Source organism: Bos javanicus, chromosome 5, assembly GCF_032452875.1.
Source record: "Bos javanicus breed banteng chromosome 5, ARS-OSU_banteng_1.0, whole genome shotgun sequence".
Lineage (NCBI taxonomy): Eukaryota > Metazoa > Chordata > Mammalia > Artiodactyla > Bovidae > Bos > Bos javanicus.
The window spans coordinates 21,345,787-21,370,324 of NC_083872.1; the positions used below are offsets into that span (position 1 = coordinate 21,345,787).

The 24,538-nt window shown below is 37.5% G+C and overlaps 1 protein-coding gene across 1 annotated transcript in view; it reads right to left on the reverse strand.

Annotated features, from left to right (window-relative positions):
- Positions 1-2,698: 2,698 nt before the first annotated feature.
- The window catches only part of EPYC (epiphycan), a 42,615-nt gene continuing 20,775 nt past the window's right edge, over positions 2,699-24,538 (reverse strand). The window contains exons 3-7 of the mRNA XM_061415724.1: positions 15,823-15,994; positions 8,908-9,066; positions 7,404-7,606; positions 5,887-5,982; positions 2,699-3,233 (exon numbers count right to left, since the gene is read on the reverse strand). Coding sequence (XP_061271708.1) covers positions 3,063-3,233; positions 5,887-5,982; positions 7,404-7,606; positions 8,908-9,066; positions 15,823-15,994 — 801 coding nt within the window. The 3' untranslated portion in view covers positions 2,699-3,062. The remainder of the gene's footprint in view (positions 3,234-5,886; positions 5,983-7,403; positions 7,607-8,907; positions 9,067-15,822; positions 15,995-24,538) is intronic.

Sequence of the window (24,538 nt, forward strand, 5' to 3'; positions counted from 1 at the left end):
CGTTAGTATACTGTATTGGTATTTTTCTTTCTTACTTCACTCGTATAATAGGCTCCAGTTTCATCCACCTCATTAGAACTGATTCAAATGCATTCTTTTTAATGGCTGAGTAGTATTCTATTGTGTATACGTATCACAGCTTTCTCATTCATTCATCTGCTGATGGACATCTAGGTTGCTTCCATGTCCTGGCTATTGTAAACAGTGCTGCGATGAACATTGCGGTACACGTGTCTCTTTCAATTCTGGTTTCCTCGGTGTGTATGCCCAGCAGAGGAATTTCTGGGTCATATGGCAGTTCTATTTCCAGTTTTTAAAAGAATCTCCACACTGTTCTTCATAGTGGCTGTACTAGTTTGTATTCCCACCAACACTGTAAGAGGCTTCCTTTTTCTCCACACCCTCTCCAGCATTTATTGTTTGTAGACATTTTGATAGCAGCCATTCTGACTGGCGTGAGATGGTACCTCATTGTGGTTTTGATTTGCATTTTTCTGATAATGAGTGATGTTGAGCATCTTTTCATGTGTTTGTTAGCCATCTGTATGTCTTCTTTGGAGAAATGTCTGTTTAGTTCTTGGCCCATTTTTTGATTGGGTTTATTTTTCTGGAGTTGAGCTGCAGGAGCTGCTTGTATAGTTTTGAGATTAATTCTTTGTCAGTTGCTTCGTTTGCTATTGTTTCTCCCATTCTGAAGGCTGTCTTTTCACCTTGCCTATAGTTTCATTCATTGTGCAAAATCTTTTAATTGGGTCCCACATGTTTATTCTTGCTTTTATTTCCATTACTCTGGGAGGTGGGTCATAGAGGATCCTGCTGTGATTTATGTCAAAGAGTGTTTTGCTTATGTGTCCCTCTAGGAGTTTTATAGTTTCTGGTCTTACATTTAGATCTTTAATCCATTTTGAGTTTATTTTTGTGTATGGTGTTAGAAAGTGTTCTAGTTTCATTCTTTTACAAGTGGTTGACCAGTTTTCCCAGCACCACTGGTTAAAGAGACTGTCTTTTCTCCATTGTATATTCTTGCCTCCTTTGTCAAAGATAAAGTGTCCATAGGTGTGTGGATTTATCTCTGGGCTTTCTATTTTGTTCCGTTGATTTATATTTCTGTCTTTGTGCCCATACTGTCTTGATGACTGTAGCTTTGTAGTATAGTCTGAAGTCAAGCAGGTTGATTCCTCCAGTTCCTTTCTTCTTTCTCAAGACTGCTTTGGCTATTCGAGGTTTTTCGTATTTCCATACAAATAGTGAAATTACTTGTATTAGTTCTCTGAAAAATACCGTTGGTAGCTTGATAGGGATTACATTGAATCTATAGATTGCTTTGGGTAGTATACTCATTTTCACTATATTGATTCTTCTGACCCATGAACACTGTATATTTCTCTATCTATGTGTGTCATCTTTGATTTCTTTATGGCTTTTCTTTAGTATAGGTACACACACACACACACACACACAAACACAGAGTAGTCTCCTTTTTTTCCTTTTCTCATAAGGCCACTAATCCCATCATGAGGCCCCTACGTCATGACTCATCTAACCGTTATTAAACTCCCAAAGGCCCCATTTCCAAACACCATCACAATGAGGAGGGGGTTATTTAGAACTTCAATACACAAATTTTTGGGGTAAACATTCAGCTCATAACAACTTCTCTGTCCAGTCCATACACCATTTTCTTGTATTACAATACAGGGAAAAGACACATCCATGGTATATGAGACAGGACAGTGAGGTGAAGTGTAGAATAGGCGTTTGGGATCAGCCCTTAACCAGGGGCAAGTTGTTTAAGCTCTCCGATCTGTGACTGGAATAGTCATTACTATCTTCAACTCCTAGGATGTTGTGAATTAATACATGCAGAAAACCTTAGTAGATGCCTAGTACATCTTTTGTGTTCAAGAATTGGTTCCTGTTGTAACAATATACATCCTTGTAGTAAGCTGATATCTGTTTTTCAAAATCAGTAGAGCTGTGTGTGCTAATATGGTAGATGTGGTAAGAGTGATCAAGGAGTAGTTTTAAGTGAAACAAGCAAAATAGTGATTATCTATTGTGTTTAAAAATCCATGTTTACATGTACCGACACATACATAATAGTGATATATTTATATATAGAGATATATTTATATATAAGTCATATATCCATATGTATTTTTGTAAAAGAGGAGCAGTTATTTTATGTGCAAGTTTTTGCTTCTTATGGAAAACTTGATAAAATAATGAAAGAAACCATTGACTATTTCCAAGGAGTGGAACTTAGGGTTTGCTGCAGGAAACAAACTCACCTTTCAGTGTATACTCTTTTGTTATCTTTCAGTTTTTTGTACTATTATCACACATTTCAGAAAGTTCAACTTTCTCTCTAGAAGGTACTCCTTAACTTCTTCCCTACTATCATTTTCATATTATTGTTTATATTTTCCATTTTCTACATTTTATTTTTTCCACAGGCACAGAAATATTACCAATTAACTAATAATTTAGGAAAGGTCTAAAAATGAGTTGGCAGGGCTTTAAGATGATAAAATATTATTGTTAAAATACTGAAGCTATATGTATGTTGTGATTATAATGAATATTTTCCACAAGGCCCTTATCATTTTCAAATATTTTTATTCTTTTCTTCATTTTCTTTAATGAATTTGAAAATAAAAACATGCTTTAGTTAAAAAAAGGAAAAGTTTAATTAAAACATTAAAATCTTGGCAATATACCTACACTATTAATTTTTAATTTTTAGTATATGATTAATTTAAAGTTATATAGGATATGAATTCCTAAAACTTGAAAATTACATGTGATTTATAAGAATATCTATGAAATATTTTCTCTTAGTCTTCTATTTCTGTACATTTTTTGGTTTATTTCTGATTAATCTGGTGTTTTCTTAGGCTACTACATTGCTATCATATATTAAAAATTTTAGCTGTATTTTATGTACTTATATCATCTTCCAGAACGTATTTTGAAAGTATCATGCCGAGTTTTCTTTTTGAAGAGAGCAGGAAGAATCATTTTGTTATAGGAGGCATCATAATGCTAACCATTATCTGAAATCAGACGAGACTCCCAATAGGCAAACGAGGTAGGCACATATAGGCTTGGGGAGTTTTGCTGAGATTGATAGGGTTTCCATCCAGTCGAATATCCTCTAGTGCCTTACGAATATAAGTCAAATTTTTAACATTGCAGAAGGTATCTTCATGCATCTCCATAATGTTGTTATTCTAAAAAAGATTAAGATAAGTTATTAGATGAGTTATCACATATTCCTAGTATTGATGAATAATATAGTCAATTTTGCTTCACCCCTGCTTTTACACCTTCATTCCTTCTCTCATCCAGAAATGCACATTATGCAACTGTTATATACATCAACACTTTCTAAAGCAGTGAGGATAAACCAATAAACATAATAGACATATGCTTGCCTTTATGAAGCTTATACTTCAGTAATGGGAATATAAGATAATTAGATGAAAAAACAAATTTAAGGAAAACAAATTATTTCCAAAAATAATCTAACCTAAGAAGAAAGGAAAGTGTCTGTGAAAAATTATCTTAAGAGACAGCAGTGGAGCTGAGAATGGAATGACAAGGAGGCATGGGCATGGGAGAGAGCTGAGGTAAGAATATCCCAGACAGAACACCAAGTTCAAATTCTGAAAAATATGCATGGCAAGTTCAAGAATGAGAAAAAAAAATGTCAAAATGGCTATTGGGTTGAAAGTTTTGTACATGACTGTTAGGGCTAGTTGGTATATAATGTTGCCCAAGTCTTCTGTTTCTTAGTTGATCTTATGGCTAGTTGCTCTATCCATTATTAAAAGTGGAATATTGAGGACTCTAACTATTATTGTTGAATTGTCTTTTTCTCCCTTCAATTCTAATAGTGAAGTCCTTATAAATTTTGAGGCTTTGTTGTTAGGTACATATGTATTTATAAGCCTTATGTCTTTCTGATAGATTGACTCTATTTTACAAAGTGTCCCTGAGGGATAATACAGATTTAGTGCCTATGCACTATTCTATTTTCTTTGATAGGTAATACATACACAGTTAATAATTATCATGCCTTATCTTTAAGTCGTTATCATGTATCAGTGAATGCAGCACCCAGTTTATAAACTAAAACTGAGATGCAGAGAGGTTTAGATACTTGTTTAATCAGTAAATAGTGTCAAGTAGAATTTCAGCCCAGGGAATCTGCTTTTGCCAGATCTGTCATTCTCATAGTATGTTGGAAAATATTTTTCAAATGAATCACAAAAAGAGATTTTTTATATGAGCATTAAAAATAAATATAAAATGAAGACAATGTAAATTAAAAACAGCCTTATACTGGATATTGGTAAGGTGATTGTGAAAGAGAAATATTTTTAAATGTTCACTTGATACTTCCTTAATCCTTAGAATAGGAAATGTAAAGCCAATCCAAAAAAAAATCTTAGATTGTATATGCAATCACATTATGTTTAAATATAACATCAGAGACCTGGTTACTCTGTGGAGTCAATATCATCAGACATAGTAATGAAATTTAATTCAGAATTGGAAAAAAAATTTCCAGTTCCTTTTATGGTTTCCTTGAAAATCCTCTTTCCAATCCTAAACCAGGCAAGAAATTCTCATTGACATAGACATTCACCCCCAGAAAAAGAGAAGACCAATAGAGAGCCATCCAGAAACCAGATAAGGACTAGAAAGGATATCACATTAAGGAAGTTAAATAGTCAGAAAAACTCTCAAGAGATAGGTATCCAAGAGCCATAGACAGATACACACACAAAGACACCAAAAAGAAGTATGGAAAGATGTAAACAGGAATGGAAGAAAGGACACAGAGGTAAATAATTACAGAATCCACAGAGCAAAAAAAAAAAAAAAAGAATCAGACTTGCTGTCACAGAGCAGAATCACTTCTTGTGATGGTTTATACTTTTCCTCCTAAAAGACTAATATTGCACTATGATATTGTGTCTTTGAGCACATAATGCTTGTGTTCTCTACAGATTTATTCCATAGAACAGATGAAATTATTACAGAAAGTTGATTACAACTGTATACCAAAAGTTACGTCTGAAATAAGAAATAACTTATCTTTCTTTGTTTCAACAGCCAAAAGTGTTTTTTTATTGATCATATTGTAATATACTTCAATGGAATATATTTGGTTGGCCAAAGTTTGTTCGGGTTTTTCTATAACATCTTATAGGAAAAAAAAAAAAAATGAACAAACTTACTGGCCAACCCAGTATTTAGAAAATATCAGATCGTAACATTTTGAAAATGTGTTTTCACTCATTACTTCAAAGATAAAATGTAGCTTAAAGGAATTTAAAATAACGCAAGCTTTCAAATATGTTGGTTTAGAAAAAACTGCATTTTCTTAATCCAGAGAGATGAAAGTCCATCATCTCTCAGCAGATAGGAATGTCCTAGGATTGAATTTAACTCAGTTCATGGAACCTAAAATCAAGAGCTAAAACTGACATTTTTTTCCTCTGAAAGCTGGAAATCAAATTAAATTTTTCTTTCTCTCTTACTCTCTTTCATTTCTAGTCTTCACACATTTCTTCAGCAGATGAAGTTCTTATTTTCTAAAAAAAGAAGATTTGTGTGCCAAAAAGATGCATTATGACTTGGCAAAAAATGAAAATAAAGACTAAAGTTATCAGAAATAAATCAGTATAGATAGAGTCATGAATATGCAAACACCTTGTACTCAGAGTGAGAGAGAGAATAAATGAGAGAAGAAAAAAAAAAACCTGTCACAGTGTATTAACATGCCATTATACACAGCTTTTGTATCGTGGCTTCCTCCCGTCTGCATCTGTTTTCCATGGATGTGTTGGACATAACTTACTAGGAGAAGCCTACCTGGAGGTGAAGGGCTCGCAGGTTTTCTGGGAGTGGTAGAGGGATGTGGTCCAAGTTGTTATCCGTGAGGTAGAGATGATGGAGATCATACATATCCTGTAAACATTCCAAATGTAGGGCCTTAATAGAAATTAGTGGGCCACAGTCACACGGTTCATCCCCTGCCCATGAAACTATTTGTAAAATAACACATGCCTGTTCAGGTCTCGTTTTCTAAGTGAGTGAGTGAGTGAAGTTGCTCAGTTGTGTCCGACTGTTTGTGACCCGGTTGACTGTAGCATACCAGGCTCCTCCGTCCATGGGATTTCCCAGGCAAGAGTACTGGTATGGGGTGCCATGTTTTCTAAAGTTGAGGCAAATTAGTTTCCTGTGTTCCTGGACTATTCAATTGAGTTCTGCAAGAATTGATAGCAAGCAAATATCTCTCGATGTAAATGAAACATCTTTCTTAGTCTCTGGAAGAACCTACTTTGTCCACTCTAACTTTCTCAGTTTAAGCAAGGCATTGATTTCCCACACAGAGATTCTGCAGTAAAATTTTGAGGATTATGGTGAGAAATAACAAGAATTTCCTTCACGTTACAGGAATGGGGAAATGAGAAATTCTCCCTGAGAAAATCCTACCGCCTCCCATGCAAGTAGCAAGAGGGCAGCCTAACAAGACAGAATATACCTTTAGATACAACCAGGTCTACTCCAACCAAATGTCACAGGACAAAGGGTGACTCACTGTTACCCATGCCAATAGACCCTGAGTGAGGGGACTAGATTTGATCTTTGCCAGGCTCTGGTGAGGTGTCCTAACTCCCTTGCCCGCCACAGTGGTGTCACAGGAGCACAGGGGGAGATACAGCCTTTCTACCATTGCCCAGGGCTAGTGAATCCACACAACCCCTTGTAGCCTCCATGGAAGTTGTGAGATGTCCCTTCAAACAATAGCTTAAATGTATTTGTTCAACAGATATTTAGAGAAGCAGCTCGAAGGGAGTTAAGACTGGATAAGAAAGCCAAACTGGTTACTGTTCTCAGACTCTCTGCAGTTATGCCAAGCAAAGCCATTCTAACCCCAAACTTGTTTCCTTCACTTAGAAAATAAAATTCATAAGATTAACTGAATCCATCCCCCTTATAGATAATTTAGAAGGCTTCTACCCTCAAACCACCCTCCACATTCTGTGCAAATAACTGTCCTTCCAACCACACAAAGTACTCTCCTTGAGTGGAGCCTTGGTAAATATGCATCATTTGGCTCATAGCATTCTTAGGTGCAACTTAACAGACTGGTGCTCCACCCACTTCTTATTCCAGCTCTGCTTTCTCTTCTTAGTTCTTGAGCAGCCTCAGAATGTACCAGGACACAGTGTTTCCCAAAGGCATGACACATAGTGTTCTAAAGTTTATTTTAGGCATTAAAAGTCTCATCAAATTGAATCCCTTTGTGGAAATAAAAAGACTAGACACTGATTGCAAAGGGAACAGGAAGATTAAAGTATTTCATATTCAAACTTAAAACTCACTTTAAATGCTTCTTGCTTTATTCCTTTCCTTCCAAGTCTATTGTTGCTGATATCAATAAATCTCAAAGTGGTTGGCAATTCTGGGAGCTGCCTAATTTTGTTGTCACGCAGAACAAGCTCTCGGAGTTGAGGCAGCTTTCTGAATGCATCTTCATCAATCTCAGATATTAAGTTTGATGTCAGATCAATCCTTCTTAGATCATCTGGAAAAAAAAAAACACGAGAGAAGTAGTTGAATATGTTTCACTCACATAAAAATATAAATTTCCCACATATAAACAAATATAAACATGAATTAGAGATAGTTAATGAAACAATTATTTCTAACAACTTTATAAAAATTTAATAGACTACTGCTGCTGCTCAGTCATGTCTGACTCTCTGCGACCCTATGGACTATAGCCCTCTAGGCTCCTCTGTTCATGGGGTTCTCCAGGCAGGAATACTGAAGTGGGTTGCCATTCCCTCCTGCAGGGGATCTTCCTGACCCAGGGACTGAACCCCTGAACCTTATGTCTCCTGCATTGGCAGGCGGATTCCTTACCACTGAACCACCTGGATTTCCTCCAAATACTATTCATATTTATGCACTCCAAAGAAAGTGTAGCCTTAGCAAAGAAATTGACCCATTATATTTCATTATATTTAAAATAATTGATCTTTTTCCTATATTCCTCATAAATTTTGTCTGGATCTTACTATTTAAAATATTTTTTATTTTTTCTCCGTGCTGGCAGATTATTATATTTTCTAACAGTAATAGATACATTAGCATTAAAATACACAGGCATTAAAAAGAAATTTTTAAATGATTAAAACACTTAATGAAGACAAATACCAACTTTTTTCAAATTTGGCAACAACTTTGGCCAGAATTTAGATTTGCATTCATCAATTATAAAGCAATTGTGCTTTTTTTTTTTAATTGTGCTTCAATGGAAGTCTATTCGAACAACCCAGATCCTACTAAATATATGGTCATGACTTTCTGCTCTTATTGTGATAACATGATAAAGAGTTTTAGCCTATAAAATAGAATTATTTGTGATTTTTGTTTACTTGAAAATAGTGAGAATATCAACAACTATATAGTTTCATGTGCATAAGTCATGTCACTTCAATTGTGTCTGACGCTTTGAGGCCTCATGGACTGGGGATTGTCATTGGGATTCTCCAGGCAAGAATACTGGAGTGGGTTGCCATGGCTTCCTCCAGGGGACCTTCCCTACTTAGGGATCAAACCCGCATTTCTTATGTCTCCTGCATTCGCAGGCAGGTTCTTTACCACTAATGCCACTTGGGAAATCCATATAGTTTCATAACGACCTTTAATGATTCATCATTCTTTCTTATTGTAATTAAAACAAACCTTCAAGCATACAAATAAGTAAAAATTGATTTACAAGACATATTTTAATATTCAAGTTTCATTTTTGGTACCAACATTTTATAATGCAAACATTTAGGAAACAAAAGGGAAGGATATTAGTGCCAGCATCCATACTTAGGCTTGCAAAATCATTTTTGTTGATCTTTTTAATTCTGTTAAAACGGGAATAGAAATAAGCTGTGTTCTTGGGCAGCGGAGGAATAGCATCAAGTTCATGGTCATCACAGTATACGGTGGTACTTATACAAGTACACAGAAGGCAGGTTGGAAAGTCTAAAAGAGAGGCAAATAATATATGTAAGCAACAAGCAATTTCTAACAAATAACGGGATTACAAATGTTTATTAAGCAAGATTACAGTCTCATATAGACTATGCTGGCATATTTAATATCTTCTTATGTAGTTTTCTATAAATAAAATACTAAAGTTAAATATAACAACCCAGGCTGCCCTAATAATTAATATAGTCTTTGTAATGTTTTAAAATTTTATTTTAAATTATCTACTGAATATTGCATGATTGTTGCTTTTATATTTATTGAAAATTCTATTTTCAGAAGTAAATATTAAGATGGCAGTTTTTATAAATTTAAAACATCACATATAATATTTTTATCTTTCATTCAGTATTTATACACCCCACTGAAATAAAATCAAGGGAAAGGGTAGGGCAATTATCATTAATATTAATTCACTCAATATGCATTTATTGAATCTATTCTGTGTAAATTGCGCTGTGGTAGCTGTTGGAACAGTGGTAACCACAAAGACACAGTTCTGTTTCATGATCTGCTGTGTAAGACGGATGTTAATCACATAAAATGATGATTGCGGTCAATGTCATGGAATATCATAGAAGCATAAAATAGGAGAATTTGATCCAGTCTGAGAGTCGTGGTTCTTTGAGGAGGTGATGACTGAGTTGAGATCTGCAGGAAGAGCAGGACCTGACTGTTCAGGTGAGCCGAAAGAGTCTGCAGGCCGAGAACGCAGAGCGCACCAGGTCCCTTCACTCGGAGGGGACTGAAAGACGGTCCCTGTAGCGACAGCACAGAAGCTTTGGAATGTGTAGGACACAAAACACACAGGCCTACGGGCTGTGTTACAGGCTTGGTCTCTTGTCCTAAGGATGGGCAGGAGTATCACATGATCAGATTTGCGGGTTAAGATATACCCTGCTTGAAGGTGAACTGGAAGACTGATTGATGGGGTAGGGGGCGGAGTGGGATGGGCATAGGGGTAATGAGTTATCAAGATAAAAGATGGTGCTTGCTTGGCTATGACAATGTGATAGAAAAGGCAACAGACCCCCCCCCCCACTAAAAATTTCAAGTTATATCTCCATTTATTAATCTATTCTCTCTCTCTCTTTCACACACATACACACACACACATACACAGAGCTCCCTCCTTCACTCTCTACTTATTGGTCTTATTGATCTTATAGAGGACAGAGGGCTTCTAAGGGAGATAGAGAAGCAATGGTCAGAAGAAAAGAAGGATAATAGATGATCAGTATTATGGAGGCCAAGTGGAGAGATAGTTTGAAGGAACAGGGAATAGAAAATAATCTAAATCAGCTGAGATGTCAGTTAAGGACTGTAAAATCTCTCTTGAAGTAGTTATTGTGGAGGTTAAAGGAGACTTCAGTAAGAGCTGTGGAGTGATAAGGCTGGAAGCCAGATCACAGTCCCTGAAGGAGGATGTAGGAGGTGAGGAAACAGTTATACAACGTGCAGACAATGTTTCTGAGATGTTTGACTGTAAAGAAAAAGGAAAGAGAGATAGTGATAACTATAAGACCTATTTGTAGTGTGTATGAGGAGGAAATGGACTAAAGTGGGAGAGATTTGAAAAAAAAATCCAAGGGGAGAGAGATTGAAGATGAAAAGGATCCTGAGAGGGCAGCAGGAAATGGAACTAAGAACATGATGGGAAGCATGTATATCCATGTGAGGGAGCACAGACAGTTCTTCTGTTGTAACAGGAGGAAGGGGAAGAGGCGAGGATGTCTGTAAGTCAATTCAGTTGCTCAGTCATGTCCGACTCTTTGCAACTCCATGGATTGCAGCACTCCAAGCTTCCCTGTCCATTACCAATTCCTGGAGCATGCTCAAACTCTTATCCATCAAGTTGGTGATGCCATCCAACCATCTCATCCTCTGTTGTCCCCTTCTCCTGCCTTCAATCTTTCCCAGGATCAGGCTCTTTTCCAATGAGTCAGTTCTTCCCATGAGGTGGCCAAAGTATTGGAACTTCAACTTCAGCATCAGTCCTTCCAGTGAATATTCAGGACTGATTTCCTTTAGGATGAACTGGTTTGATCTCCTTGCAGTCCAAGGGACTCTCAACAGTCTTCTCCAGCACCACAGTTCAAAAGCATCAATTCTTCAGTGCTCAGCTTTCTTTATGGTCCAGCTCTCACATTCTTACATGACTACTGGAAAAACCATAGCTTTGACTATACAGACCTTTGTCAGCTAAGTAATGTCTCTCCTTTTTAATATGCTATCTAGGTTTGTCATAACTTTCCTTCCAAGAAGCAAACGTCTTTCAACTTCATGGCTGCAGTCACCATCTGCAGTGATTTTGGAGTCCAAGAAAATAAAGTCGGTCACTGTTTCCATTGTTTCCCCATCTATTTGCCATGAAGTGATGGGACCAGGCCATGATCTTAGTTATTTGAATGCTGAGTGTCAAGCCAGCTTTTTCACACACCTCTTTCACTTTCATCAAGAGGCTTTTTAGTTCTTCTTCACTTTCTGCCATAAGGGTGGTGTCATCTGCATATCTGATGTTATTGATATTTCTCCGAGTAATCTTGATTCCAGCTTGTGCTTCATCCAGCCCAGCATTTCTCATGATGTACTCTACATTTAAGTTAAATAAACAGGGTGACACTATACAGCCTTAACGTACTCCTTCCCTACTTGGAACCAGTCTATTGTTCCATGTCCAGTTCTAACTGTTGCTTCTTGACCTGCATGCAGATTTCTAAGGAGGCAGGTAAGGTGGTCTGGTATTCCCATCTCTTTAGGAATTTTCCACAGTTTGTGGTGTCCACACAGTCAAAGCCTTTGGCATAGTCAATAAAGCAGAAGTAGATATTTTTCTGGAACTCTCTTGTTTTCTCAATGATCCAATGGATGTTGGCAATTTGATCTCTGGTTCCTCTGCCTTTTCTAAATCCGGCTTGAACATCTGGAAGTTCTCAGTTCACCTACTGTTGAAGCCTGGCTTGGAGAATTTTGAGCATTACTTTGCTAATGTGTGAGATGAGTGCAATTGTGTGGTAGTTGGAGAACTCTTTGGCATTGCCTATCTTTGGGAGTGGAATGAAAACTGACCTTTTCCAGTCCTGTGGCCACTGCTGAGTTTTCCAAATTTGCTGGATGTAGATGGAAATGTAGGTAAAACATGTATGGCGTGGATATGCTGCTGCTGCTGCTAAGTCACTTCAGTTGTGTCTGACTTTGTGCAACCCCAGAGATGGCAGCCCACCAGGCTCCCCTGTCCCTGGGATTCTCCAAGCAAGAACACTGGAGTGGGTTGCCATTTCCTTCTCCAGTGCATGAAAGTGAAAAGTGAAAGTAAAGTCGCTCAGTCATGTCCGACTCTAGCGACCCCATGGACTGCAGCCTACCAGGCTCCTCTGTCCATGGGATTTTCCAGGCAACAGTACTGGAGTGGGGTGCCATTGCCTTCTCCAATGGCATGGATATAGATGTAGGTAAATTATGTGTCTGAAAATAGAAAGACCAAGGAGCCGTTAACCTGAAGACTGTATTTTCTTTGTGTAGGAGGAAGCCAAGCTCTCTGACGAGTTTTGAGGAGTTTAGGGAGAAGGAGAGAATGGTTATGAGACATGAGATGGATGGAGAAAGTAAAATAGCCATGAGAGATAGAAGTGATGAAAGATTTTCTTTGAATTGCTTGGTGATCCTCATTTGGCTGAGAGTTTGCTGATTTTAGCATTGGAAGCCTCGTGTCTTGGGATCCCTCACTCCTAGGCAAGTCAGGACCTTTGGTTGCCCTTGTTGAAGGATCCACAATGGTTTGAGATCAAGAATTAGTAATGCACCTACTAAGGTCTTATTGTTGTTGTTGTTTAGTTGTTAAGTGGTGTCCGACTCTTTGCAACTCCATGGACTGTAGCCCACTAGGCTCCAATGTCCATGGAACTTTCTAGGCAAGTATACTGGAGTGGGCTGCCATTTCCTTCTTCCTGACCCAGGGATTGAACCCAAGTCTCCTGCGTTGCAGGCAGATTTTAGTGATTTTAATTATAAAGTTAGGATTCCCAAGAAAACAAGGTCATTAAATAGAAAAAAATCACTTATAACAACTTCAGGAATGAAAGCTATTTTAGGAATGGAAGTTTGGGGAAAAAATTTAAGGGAGAGCTATAAAATATTTAATACTTGCTGCTGCTGCTAAGTCACTTCAGTCGTATCTAACTCTTCACGACCCCATGGACTGTAGCCCACCAGGCTCCTCTGTCCATGGGATTTTCCAGGCAAGAGTACTGCCTGGGCTGCCATTTCCTTCTCCTTAATACTTGCTAATTTCTCCAATTATTATAAATAAATATATGCTACTCATCACAATGTTTCAAGAAGAAAAGCATTTCATTCTTCTATGTATATGACCATGCTAATTTAGCGGTAATTGCTTAGAGTAATTATATATAGTCACAACAGTTGTTTTTAATTCTAGTTTTTTTCCACTTATAACTCAAGCCTACTCAGTGTAGCTTCTAAGTATTCGTTCTAGAAATTGATAGTTATAATAACAAATAATGTTTCAGTTTTTAATGTTTTAAATATTTCCAAACTATTTGACTTAAATAAATTTATGATTTACATTTAAGTTTTAAAGTTTAGAATTTACTTTTGTGCAAAGTAAAATATGAATTAACTTTTTAATTTCGTTACTTAGACTCCTTTAAGAAACAAATATTTTAAGTCATAATTTTTCTTACATTGTTTCAAAATTTACATTATTGAGCCATACATTTTACTAGAGCTTTTCAAAAGATTGGGCATTCTACTCCTCTTAATCTTGGCACATCAGATAATTCCAAATCAGTCAACTTGTGAAAGCTCTGAAATTACTTAAAAGTAAGTAATGTTCTAGAGATATTTAATTTCCCTGTTTTGAGGACTTTCTGCCGGGTGTGCACATTTCCTTCTCATTGTGTGTGTCTCTCCCTGGTTCTGTTTTTAGCATGTTCTACCACCCCACAGAAAGTTGACTGTGTGGGAAGAATACAATGTATTCATTAAAGACAGGATTTAGTGGTTTCTGTCTTCATTCCAGCACCATTACGTACCACCTCCATGATCTTGGACCACTTTTGTGGTATTTTGAATTTTAGTTTGCCTATTCATAAAGTGAAAATAGTAATAACTAGCACGTACTTAGTACTACTGTGTCTCTTCAAAGACACAATATAAAACACTTCAGTGACTGGCGTATTGGCAGCATTTCACAAAAGACAACTTTTCATATGACTTCTTAGTGAATAGTGAGACACTCATAGAATCAGAGAGTACATTGGTGATTACCAGGGACTGGGGGGAGGGGGGACTGGTTTCAGGTGTGTAAAATGAATTATGTCCTAGACATCTTACAACATGGTGCCTACAGTTAATGTATGTATCATACACTGAACAATTTGTTGACAGTAAGTAAAAAAATTCTATCAATAATAATGAGAATCACTACCATTGATGATGTTAACTGTGGGCCAGGCACTAAATTTATTCAGTTAATCCTTGCAACAACTCTATGAGGTGACATCTGTTACTGATTACCCCATTTTCTAGATGAGGAAACAAAGGCAAAAAAATATTGAATGCTTTGCTCAAGACTGAATATCCAGCAAATCTGAACATGGGGATCTGAATGCTCTTTCCTCTCTTTTGTTCTCTCATCGTGTTATGTACTGACTTTTTCTTATATTACCTATAACATCTATTGTCTCTAAGTTGCTTTACATGTCTGTCTCTGTACTAAACAGAAATATCTGTGAAAATAGTAGTCATTTAAAACTGTTTTGTATATCCAGAACTTACAGTACAGAGACATTCAATGTAAGTAAACCTTCACAATGAAAACTATTCATTTTTTTCTGCACCCCCTTCATCAGAGCACACACGTGTGTAAAAGTATTCTAGTGTGAGTCCACTTGAATACCTCCCAAGGTTGACACTGACAAATTCTAACATGAAATATAGACAAACTGTAGACTCACATTTAGCACCAGGAATTCCTTTTATCACCCAAAAGGCCCTGGTTTACATAACTTTCAGGTCCTACAAAGTGGAGTTCAATATTATGGAACCCTGTCTTCTCTTGTCCTTTCTCTGCCCCTGGGACTGAGTGGAAAGGCAGCTTGGTTTCCACTAAGAACACACTCAGGAATCAGAACAACTTTGCTTAACACTCAATGTGTGAAACTCATGTTCAGTGATCTCTGGAGAGTTCCAACCCTTTCTGAGCTAGTTTCCTAGGTAATAATGTAAAAAAATGAATACTAATACCTTCACAGGGAGGTTGTAGTAGTCACATGAGATAATGTGACCTGCTGAGCATTATGGCCCCCAGAAAGTGTGTGCTCAATCAATGGAAAACATTATTACTATCACCACCATCATCCTCACCATCATCACTTATCTCCTTGAAACGCTGGGACTTGGTCTCTCAGCCATGGATTCGGATCTTGCTAATAGTGTATCCTTTAGTCTAGAAATGCATTCATTCCACCACAAAGCTTTTTGAGTAATGATGCCAGACAAATATTTTCACCCCAGATCTTTGGTTATTTGATCATTTCCATCATGCCAAAGCTGAATTATTAAAACTGCTTTATATTTTAACACAAAATACATGTGTATCTCCTGCTTCAAACCTAGCCTCTAGCAAAGCTCTCTCCTTGGGTCATGTGGGTCCCTGCAGAGTTGGAACTTGGCAGTTTTGAGACAGAGACACGTGAACAATTACAATCCAGCCCTGATGGACCTGACCTTCATTGGTCTGTGGACCCAGAACCCCGGTGAATTCAGGCTCTTGTGGGGAAGAACCATCGATCAGCCTGGGGGTAGATTCCTCTTCCTCTTCCTCTTCAGCCTCCTCTGGCTGTGGGGGTGGGGTGAGGAGCTCTCTGTTTCCGGAAGGCATCACTGTCGCTATTTCAATCTAAAAAAGAAGCAGAATTTCATCAGGCAGCCTTCTCAATCACCCTTTGTGGCCGTGACACAAATTTAAAAATGTATCCATCTTTGCCACAAGAGGTCGCTGGTGTCCTGAAGTTGAACGCTGTGTGACGCCTGCTTCCTGGGAAGGCACATGCGGTTCCCATTTTCTTTTTAATTATTTTTGTTTCTCAAATCTTAGTAATAGTTTCCAGTGCCTTTTTAATTATGGTCTTATTGCTCTTTAAAACACCCGCGTATGTTTATTTCATAGGTTTAAAAATAACCTTGTTTATTGTTTTCTAAATACATAGTGTTGCAAGAATGCCTTATTGTGAAAGATTCTGAGAGTAAAATCCAAAATTCCCCTTCCTCCTGCAGCCCCAATTCTACTCCCAATAAGAAACTGATGTGTATTTTCGAGTCCTTTTAATCTTTGATTTTCTAGATTAAAATATTCTGTTCCTTTACAGTGGCTTACACTTCCTTTGGTTGCATTTTTAGTGAAAATAAATGGCAACCCACTCCAGTACTCTTGCTTGGAAAATTCTTTGGATGGAGGAACCTGGTAGGCTATAGTCCAGGGGTCGCAAAGAGTCGGACACGACTGAGCGGCTTTACTTTCCTTTCCTTTATCCTTTATGCTAAACTAAAATATGTAAATATATGAAAACTACATGACTTGACCATGGAATACCATTTCTCACATATTTTCACTATTATTTGAATGACAAATATTACCAATAATATTGGGATATTAAAATTGACCTTCTTGAGAGCTTTGACAATACAAGGCACTTTTATAAAATTTGAGAACCTGGTCAAAGATGGCTTCTATTTTAGATTATTCTTGATTTTCCCTTCTTCCTTGCATGTTTTATGTAGTGAGCTTTTGATTCTAAGAACACTGTTTGGCACTTAGAAGAACCCCTTACTCCCAACTTTCTTCCCTTATCTCAGTGTCTGTTTCTTTGTTGTTGTTATTTAGTTGCTACATTGTGTCAGACTCTTTTGCAACCCCATTTACTGTAGCCCACCAAGCTCCTTTGTCCATTTGATTTTCCAGGCAAAAACCTGGAGTGGGTTGCCATTTCCTTCTTCAAGGGATCTTCCTGATCCAGAGATTGAACCAGGGCCTCCTGCATTGACAGGCGGATTCTTTACCACTGAGCCACCAGGGAAGCCCCTGTTTCTTTGTATTGTAAATCCCTACCTCCCTACCCTAATTTCCTGCTGACCTTGAAACTTTGGGTGAGAAATTTGCTCAAGACAATTGGTTGTCAACATGTAGGAACTGGCTCAGAGGTAAAGAATCCACCTGCCAAGCAGGAGACACAGGAGACATGAGTTCCATCCCTGGGTGGGGAAGATCCCCTAGAGGAGGGCATGGCAACCCACTCCAGTATTCATGCCTGGAAAATCCCGTGGACAGAGGATCCTGTGGGCTACAGTCCATGGGGTTGCAAACAGTCAAATACAACTGAGTGACTACACCCGCTCACAGGCTTATGTAGGAATCATCCTTAGAGGACTAGTTTTTTCATGGCACCCTGCTACTGCTAAGTCACTTCAGTCGTGTCCGACTCTGTGTGACCCCGTAGACGGCAGCCCACAAGGCTTCACCGTCCCTGGGATTCTCCAGGCAAGAACACTGGAGTGGATTGCCATTTTCTTCTCCAATGCATGAAAGTGAAAAGTGAAAGTGAAGTCGCTTAGTCCTGTCCGACTCTAGCAACCCCATGGACTGCAGCCTACCAGGCTCCTCGTCCATGGGATTTTCTAGGCAAAAGTACTGGAGTGGGGTGCCATTGCCTTCTCCACATGACACCCTAGAATTTCCAAAGTCTCCCTTTATCACCTTGATTTTTTTAATCCCTCTTTGTTTTCATTAAACACACACACACAAATTACTTTCTAACTTACTGAATGTCAACATGATATGCAAGCTATTGCTTTCATGTTTGAAATATGAAATATGTAAAATAAATAATTACACTAGATACTTTCTGAGTATTTTAGATAGATGTTTCAGATTATTTTAAAATTTTATGATAGACTTACGATTTAATGTCACTTTTATACACTTGAATACATTGCTTCACAAATGAAAATTATCCCTTTAAAGGAAACTAAACTATTTTTTGGTCAATTTATTTTTCTGGATTGTGTCTCCTTCTGTGCAGCTGTAGTTTCTCCATTTCAGCCCTTCCTGCATTGTATGGTATTGATTCCATCAGGTTTCTGCCAACCCAAGGCTACTTTACAGTACACTTTGTGTTAGGTCTTCTATCTTCGCCCCTCAAGGCTGTAGCATAGTAGGTGATCAACAAGTGCTAATTGATTATAATAAAAAATTTTGCTTGTCCAAAATATATCTAATTCACAGCTCCACGCTTAGTTTTAGACATTTTGCTAAGAAAAATCAACGAAGGTATTAAAGCTTATTTTACTGCATTTCAAGCATGAAGGCAAACCTAAAGCAAATTACAGTATATTGGGTGCATTAGGAAGCCATACATGAAAATATTATAAAACGTGTCCAGAAATCTCTGCTTGAGAAGCACACTTCCTTAAACAGAGAAACATACGGTTTCCATCTGCAGGGTCAGAAGGAGGCAGTTTCAGAAGGAATGGATTTGCAGAGAGACCAAAAGGAGGTTCTGGGAAGAACGGAAATTGAGACAGATGTTTCATGGAATGGAGGCAGCCTAAAGGGAGAAACACATTCCAGACACGTTGCCTTGAATCTTTAGCTTTGTAGAAAAATGTTTGTGCATACTTTTTTTTACAGATAATTGTTTTTCCACTGATTTGACGTGAAGCTGTAAGATCTCAGTTGTCATTCAATATAATGAGGCAAAACAGCTTTTATGTTTATCAAAAACTGTTTTGTTCATGCTTCCTTGCTAATAAAACGTGAATGTTGAGCAGCTTTTAAAACCGAGGAAAAGGAATGTATTTTCAGTTCAGCAAAGTTACAGAACTATAGCCTCAAAGTACTGTGCCCGGAGAGCCTTTTGCACTGCAGACGCATTTATTCTCACCATTGGATAGAAGTGATTTAGGGTTCTGTCTTTTCCTCTTTAACAATTTTCATACTGTGATATGAAGCGGTGAGGCAATGCATGCAGGGAAATGAGGCCAGGGAAACGTAACCACCTGGCTGTCCGAGTAACAGACTTTTATGCTTAATGCTGCAGAAACCTAAATTTGGGAAGAAACATAAATGGCCAGAAAATACCCCTGCCCGCTTTCTCAAATGCACACAAAACTGAGCCTCTGATATAAATATTTATTCTTTTGGAGTTTTTCTCCCCTCCTTTTCATTTTGCCTCCTTATTTTATTCAAACTTGCTCCCTACTGAGTTGACTTTTGATCTGATCATTATATTTCCCTAAATTTAAAGATACAACATCAGGTCATTCCCACGTGTCATTACTTCTTGTGCTTATCTTCTTGACCAGTAGGGTATATCTTTGAGTTAATCAGTTGTCTCGTTCTATTTTCTTGTTTACTGGCCTTGGAACTTTAGATAGTTGATGTCACGGCAGACAGTGTTTAGAAGTACCTTCCATATCCATGAAAGAGGTATATTTCTATCAGAGATTACAGATGCATAGCCCACAGGCTGGGTAGAGTGCTGAACTTAGTCGCTCAGTCATGTCTGACTCTTTGAGACCCAGTAAGCTGTTGCCTGCCAGGCTCCTCTCTCCATGAACTTTTCCAGGCAAGAATACTGGAGTGGGTTGCCATTTCCTTCTCCAGGGGATCTTCCTGACCCAGGGCTCGAACCCATGTCTCTTGCATCTTCTGCATTGTCAGGCAGATTCTTTACCACTGAGCCACTTGGGAAGTCACAGTGAGGTCTCTGCAAATGTCACACTGAAGAGATAATAGTACCAAGAAGTGTCCTCCACCATCCCTTGACCTCCACACGCAGCACAGCCCTGATTCCATGGAGATAACCTCAAACCTCAATGCAATCTCTGAGAAAACAGGGCTGAAATGACCCTGAGGTGGCTTAGATGAAGTTTCTGCTTCTGGAGAAATAAGGACTCTAAGTGGAAAGAAAGTCAGTTACATTTTTTTTTTTAACCAGATTATGTGTACTCAGACTTTTACTGGCTGTGTTTATATTGTTATTAATAACACTGAAAGATTTGAGACCTTCATTCTCAAATAGTCAGCAGGCAGGGAGCTTAGCTCAGTGTTCTGTGATGACCTAGATGGGTGGAATGAGGTGGGTAGCAGGGAGGTTCAAGAAGAAAGGGATATGTATTTACATATAGCTGATTTATTTAGTTGGATAGCAGAGACTAAGAGTACTGTAAAGAAATTATACTCCAATAAAATTTATTTTTAAAACATAGTCTGCAGAGCTGCTCACAGAAGAAACTTTCTCTGAAAGCACCCAGCACCATTTTAAGTGACAGTAACATAAAGAAGTGGGGATAAATTGGGAGATTGGGATTGACATATATACACTATTATATATAAAAATATATAACTAATAAGAATCTATTGTATAGCACAGGGAACTCTACTCAATACTCTGTAATGAGCTACATGGGGAAATAATCTAATAAAGAGCAGATATAATATAACTGACTCACTCTGCTATACTCCTGAAACTAAGACAACACTGTCATCAACTGTACTCCAATAATAAGAAACATAATATTAAACAAACAAAAAAAAAACAAAAAAATCCTTTTAATCAAATCAATTTGCCCTCTAGCAAAAAGTATATCTAAACGATCTACGCAACTGAATTACTACCATTAAGCCTAAATTTATTTGTCCTAATTTCAGAGTAAAACTATAAATAATTAATATGTTCAGAAACAGCCACACCTCTTCTGATTGTCTTATTTTCCACTGATTCTTTCAGTAGAGACCTGTTGTTGAGCATGCTACTCACACCTGTTCACGGTAGTCACAAACCATTTTGGTGCTCTTAAGCATTGTTTGAATTAATTAAAACTAGTATATTTTGTTTTTTGATATTTTAATATTTTTCATCTCTGTGCTTAATCTGTGCTTAGGAGAAGGCAATGGCAACCCACTCCAGTACTCTTGCCTGGAAAATCCCATGGACGGAGGAACCTGGTAGGCTGCAGTCCATGGGATCGCACAGAGTTGGACACAACTGAAACAACTTAGCAGCAGCAGTAGCAGTGCTTAATCTGCACTAAATTTCCAGTGAAAAACTCAATGAAAATGTTATACCTGTGAGATGGAAAGAATGAAAAGAAAATATAATACATGTGAGATGGAAATCATTACTTGGGTTCGATTCCTATCTTTATGAATGAATGAAAGGATCACTAAATGAATGAATGAAAGGATCACTAAATGAATGAATGAATTTATAAATGATAGAAAGTTTGGCAGTGTTTATCATTATCTAATCAACCAGACTGAAAGCCTGTGCCAAGCATTACAGTTAAGCTATGGTCAACTCTCCATTTTCCCTGTCATTAATATTTTCTAAACATTGATCCAAGAATGAAAATATAATCAACCCTATTGGAAAAAAAAATAATGCAGATTTTAGTAGATAAAATAGAGTCCAAGAAAGAGTCACAGTGAGATTCCCAGCCCAAGAAACTGAAGTTACTTTAGATTGTTCTTATGATGTAGATCTGATCAGTGAGAAGAGACTATTTCAAACCCTTGGGAGCGGTTTCTTGACTCATGACTCTTGACTCATTTGTGATGATGATATAGTCAAAGAAAGGAAAGTGAAGTCGCTCAGTCATGTCTGACTCTTTAAGACCCCATGGACTGTAGCCTGCCAAGCTCCTCCGTCCATGGGATTTTCCAGGCAAGAAAACTGGAAGGAGTTGCCATTTCCTTCTCCAGGGGATCTTCCTGACCCAGGGATAGAATTCGGGTATCCCACAAGTAAACTGAAGAAGAGGGTAGTCTAGAAAAATTGAGCCCGGGGAAATATATGATAGTTTGTTATTGTAGCCATCATTGTTTGGAAGAGAGAAACACTAAATTCATTGAACCTAAAGATATCATCTCTAAAATGGAGAAGAGAGGATTCACTGGATCTCACTATGGGCTAGATGAAAATATTGGGCATGGATTGAATACTCATTGTATATGAACAACTGTTATACTCTTTCCATTGATTTGCATGTATTTCTCAAAATAGCCCTCTGTGGAAGGTGCGATGACTGTGCACATTTAATAGATTTATAAACTGAGAATGGAAGGAGGCAGGGCTGAGTAAGCTGTCTGAGGTCGCACAGCTCCTAGGTAGTCAGCCCAGGTTTTAAATCTGATTATGATTGTCATAAAACTACACAACTTCCTTAATACTTACTGATTCTGTACTCAGCCAAAAGAATTTATGCTGAATAATCTAACTTCTTACATATCTTCATTCTGAGAAAGAGGAGCTCTGGATAGGAGAAGTGAGCATTGTCATCAGTGGAAATGACCTCACATTATAAATTCATAAATGGACTTTCTTGTACATATTTTAAGCCTCATGTGATTTTTTTTTCTTAGTGTCATTTATCAGCCTACCGTCATATCTGACCATGACTGATGACGTTAGTCTGTTGCTACACATGAAGGCTGCACACCCTACCAAGGCCATGCTCCCCTATGAGAGCACTTGGCAGCCAATCAGTCTTTCTCCTGAAATTGACAAGTATAAAATATATCACATAACACTGATGTAGGTAGAATGTAAAATTCAAGCAGCATTGATTGTAATTTTCTCAATTTTGTAAGAAATAAGCTTTTATGTAGAATGAAGCTCTAGTCTGCTTAAGCTATGATAGTTTCATATATTCATTTTCCTCTTGGGCATTGAGCTGAAATCAGTTTTCCACTTTCTTAGACTCTAGATTGGGCCATGTGGCTAGTTCTGGCCAACTGATAGGGAGAGAGAAGGTCATGTGCAACGTCTGGTTCAAATCAGAAGAGCAAGCATTCTTTCTTCAGACTTTCTCTCTTCCCTTAATCTGTCAACAGAAGATCCACTGTGACTTTGAAGTCCAAAGGTGAAGATGGTGACGTTCTAACATGAAAGATGTTTGAATCCCTGAATAACTACTTGGAAGGCAGTAAACCCCTTGACCTGCATTAGGTAGCCATGTCAGCAAGATATAAATTTCTTATTGCATTAAGCCATTGGGATTTTGAATTATTTGTTACTGCTGCTGGTGTAACTTGCCCTAAAATAGACCTTTCCAATTGTTGTTTTATTATCCATTTCCTAATTAAATTAATGAAACAATTTTTAACATTTTTGGAATTTATTTACCTAGCACATTTCTTTGACATTAGAAAAATATACATATTCGCATTTTTTTGTCTCTTTATCCTCTCTAATTTCTCTTTAACAGACTACTGTTCTTTGATCTAGGTCACTTATGTAGTACTTTGAAATATATCACCGAATTTTACTCAGTTGACCATTATTTCAATTTATATATTTTTAAATCTCAGTATTTTATTAACTTATTTCAAAATTAATAAATCTATATAGTGAATTAATGTCTGAAAGTCTAAATCGAGACTAGTTAATGGCTTTTTTAATCAAAATAGCATACAGTCATAATATTTGATATTAACTTGCTAAGATATGTATGTATTGAAGAAAACCTGTAAATGCTTTCTTTTTTTAAATCTATCCTAATGTACAGCTATTCTTCGTAGATTTGTGTTCAATGCCAAGTTTAAGTGAAAACTGTAACACAAAAGAAACAAAAGCTGATGATTTGAAGGTTGCATTTAATCATATCCTCTCTAGCCGGTGTCTCTTCTGGGACCTCAGTGTTTCTTCCTTTGTTCACATGTTTATTTTCTCATTTCCTTTTCTTGTTGTCAGAAAATGGAGATATTTCATTTTTACTTGCCAGATAGACTGTTTTTTACTTCAGTTTTATCCCGATTTATTCAGGACTCTTTTCACCATCACCCCCTTAGGCTCCAGAAACTTAATAGGTTTCCAATATCTTAGTTCTCACAAAATGTATCATCTAGTTCTAATTGAATGTCTCCAAATGATATTGGTAGGGGACTTTGGCAAAGGCTGTAGAAACATTATCTAATAGCAAAGTCAGTTCATTTTCCCTTTCCCCTTACTGCCCTTGTTCCCCAAGTAAGGTTGCCAGAAGGACAATTTAGTGCAGGCTGAAATCAGTAATCTCTTGAGGATGGGAGTAGGGGGAGAGAGTCAATCACAGTAATTGAAAACAAAGAAGCTGGACTGAAAACCAAGATATTTGGAACCTTTCAAACACTGGCTCTTTATTTTATGATGGAGTAATTTCGTATTTTTTTTTTAAGTTTCAATCTTTCCCATCCTAACACAAAGCAAATTGTTCCTTCTAACACAGACTTTCTTGAGGCACAAAGTATAACAAACTGTGCCTTTTAATATGCAGGGCATCTCTGAACACAACTGCTGTTCATTCATGATGACGATTTACATATTATCAGAGGTGATTATAGACATTTTAAACAGGAAAACTTGCATTTCAGAGGATGTTTCTAGGGAGAAGCAGCTAAGATTCAGTT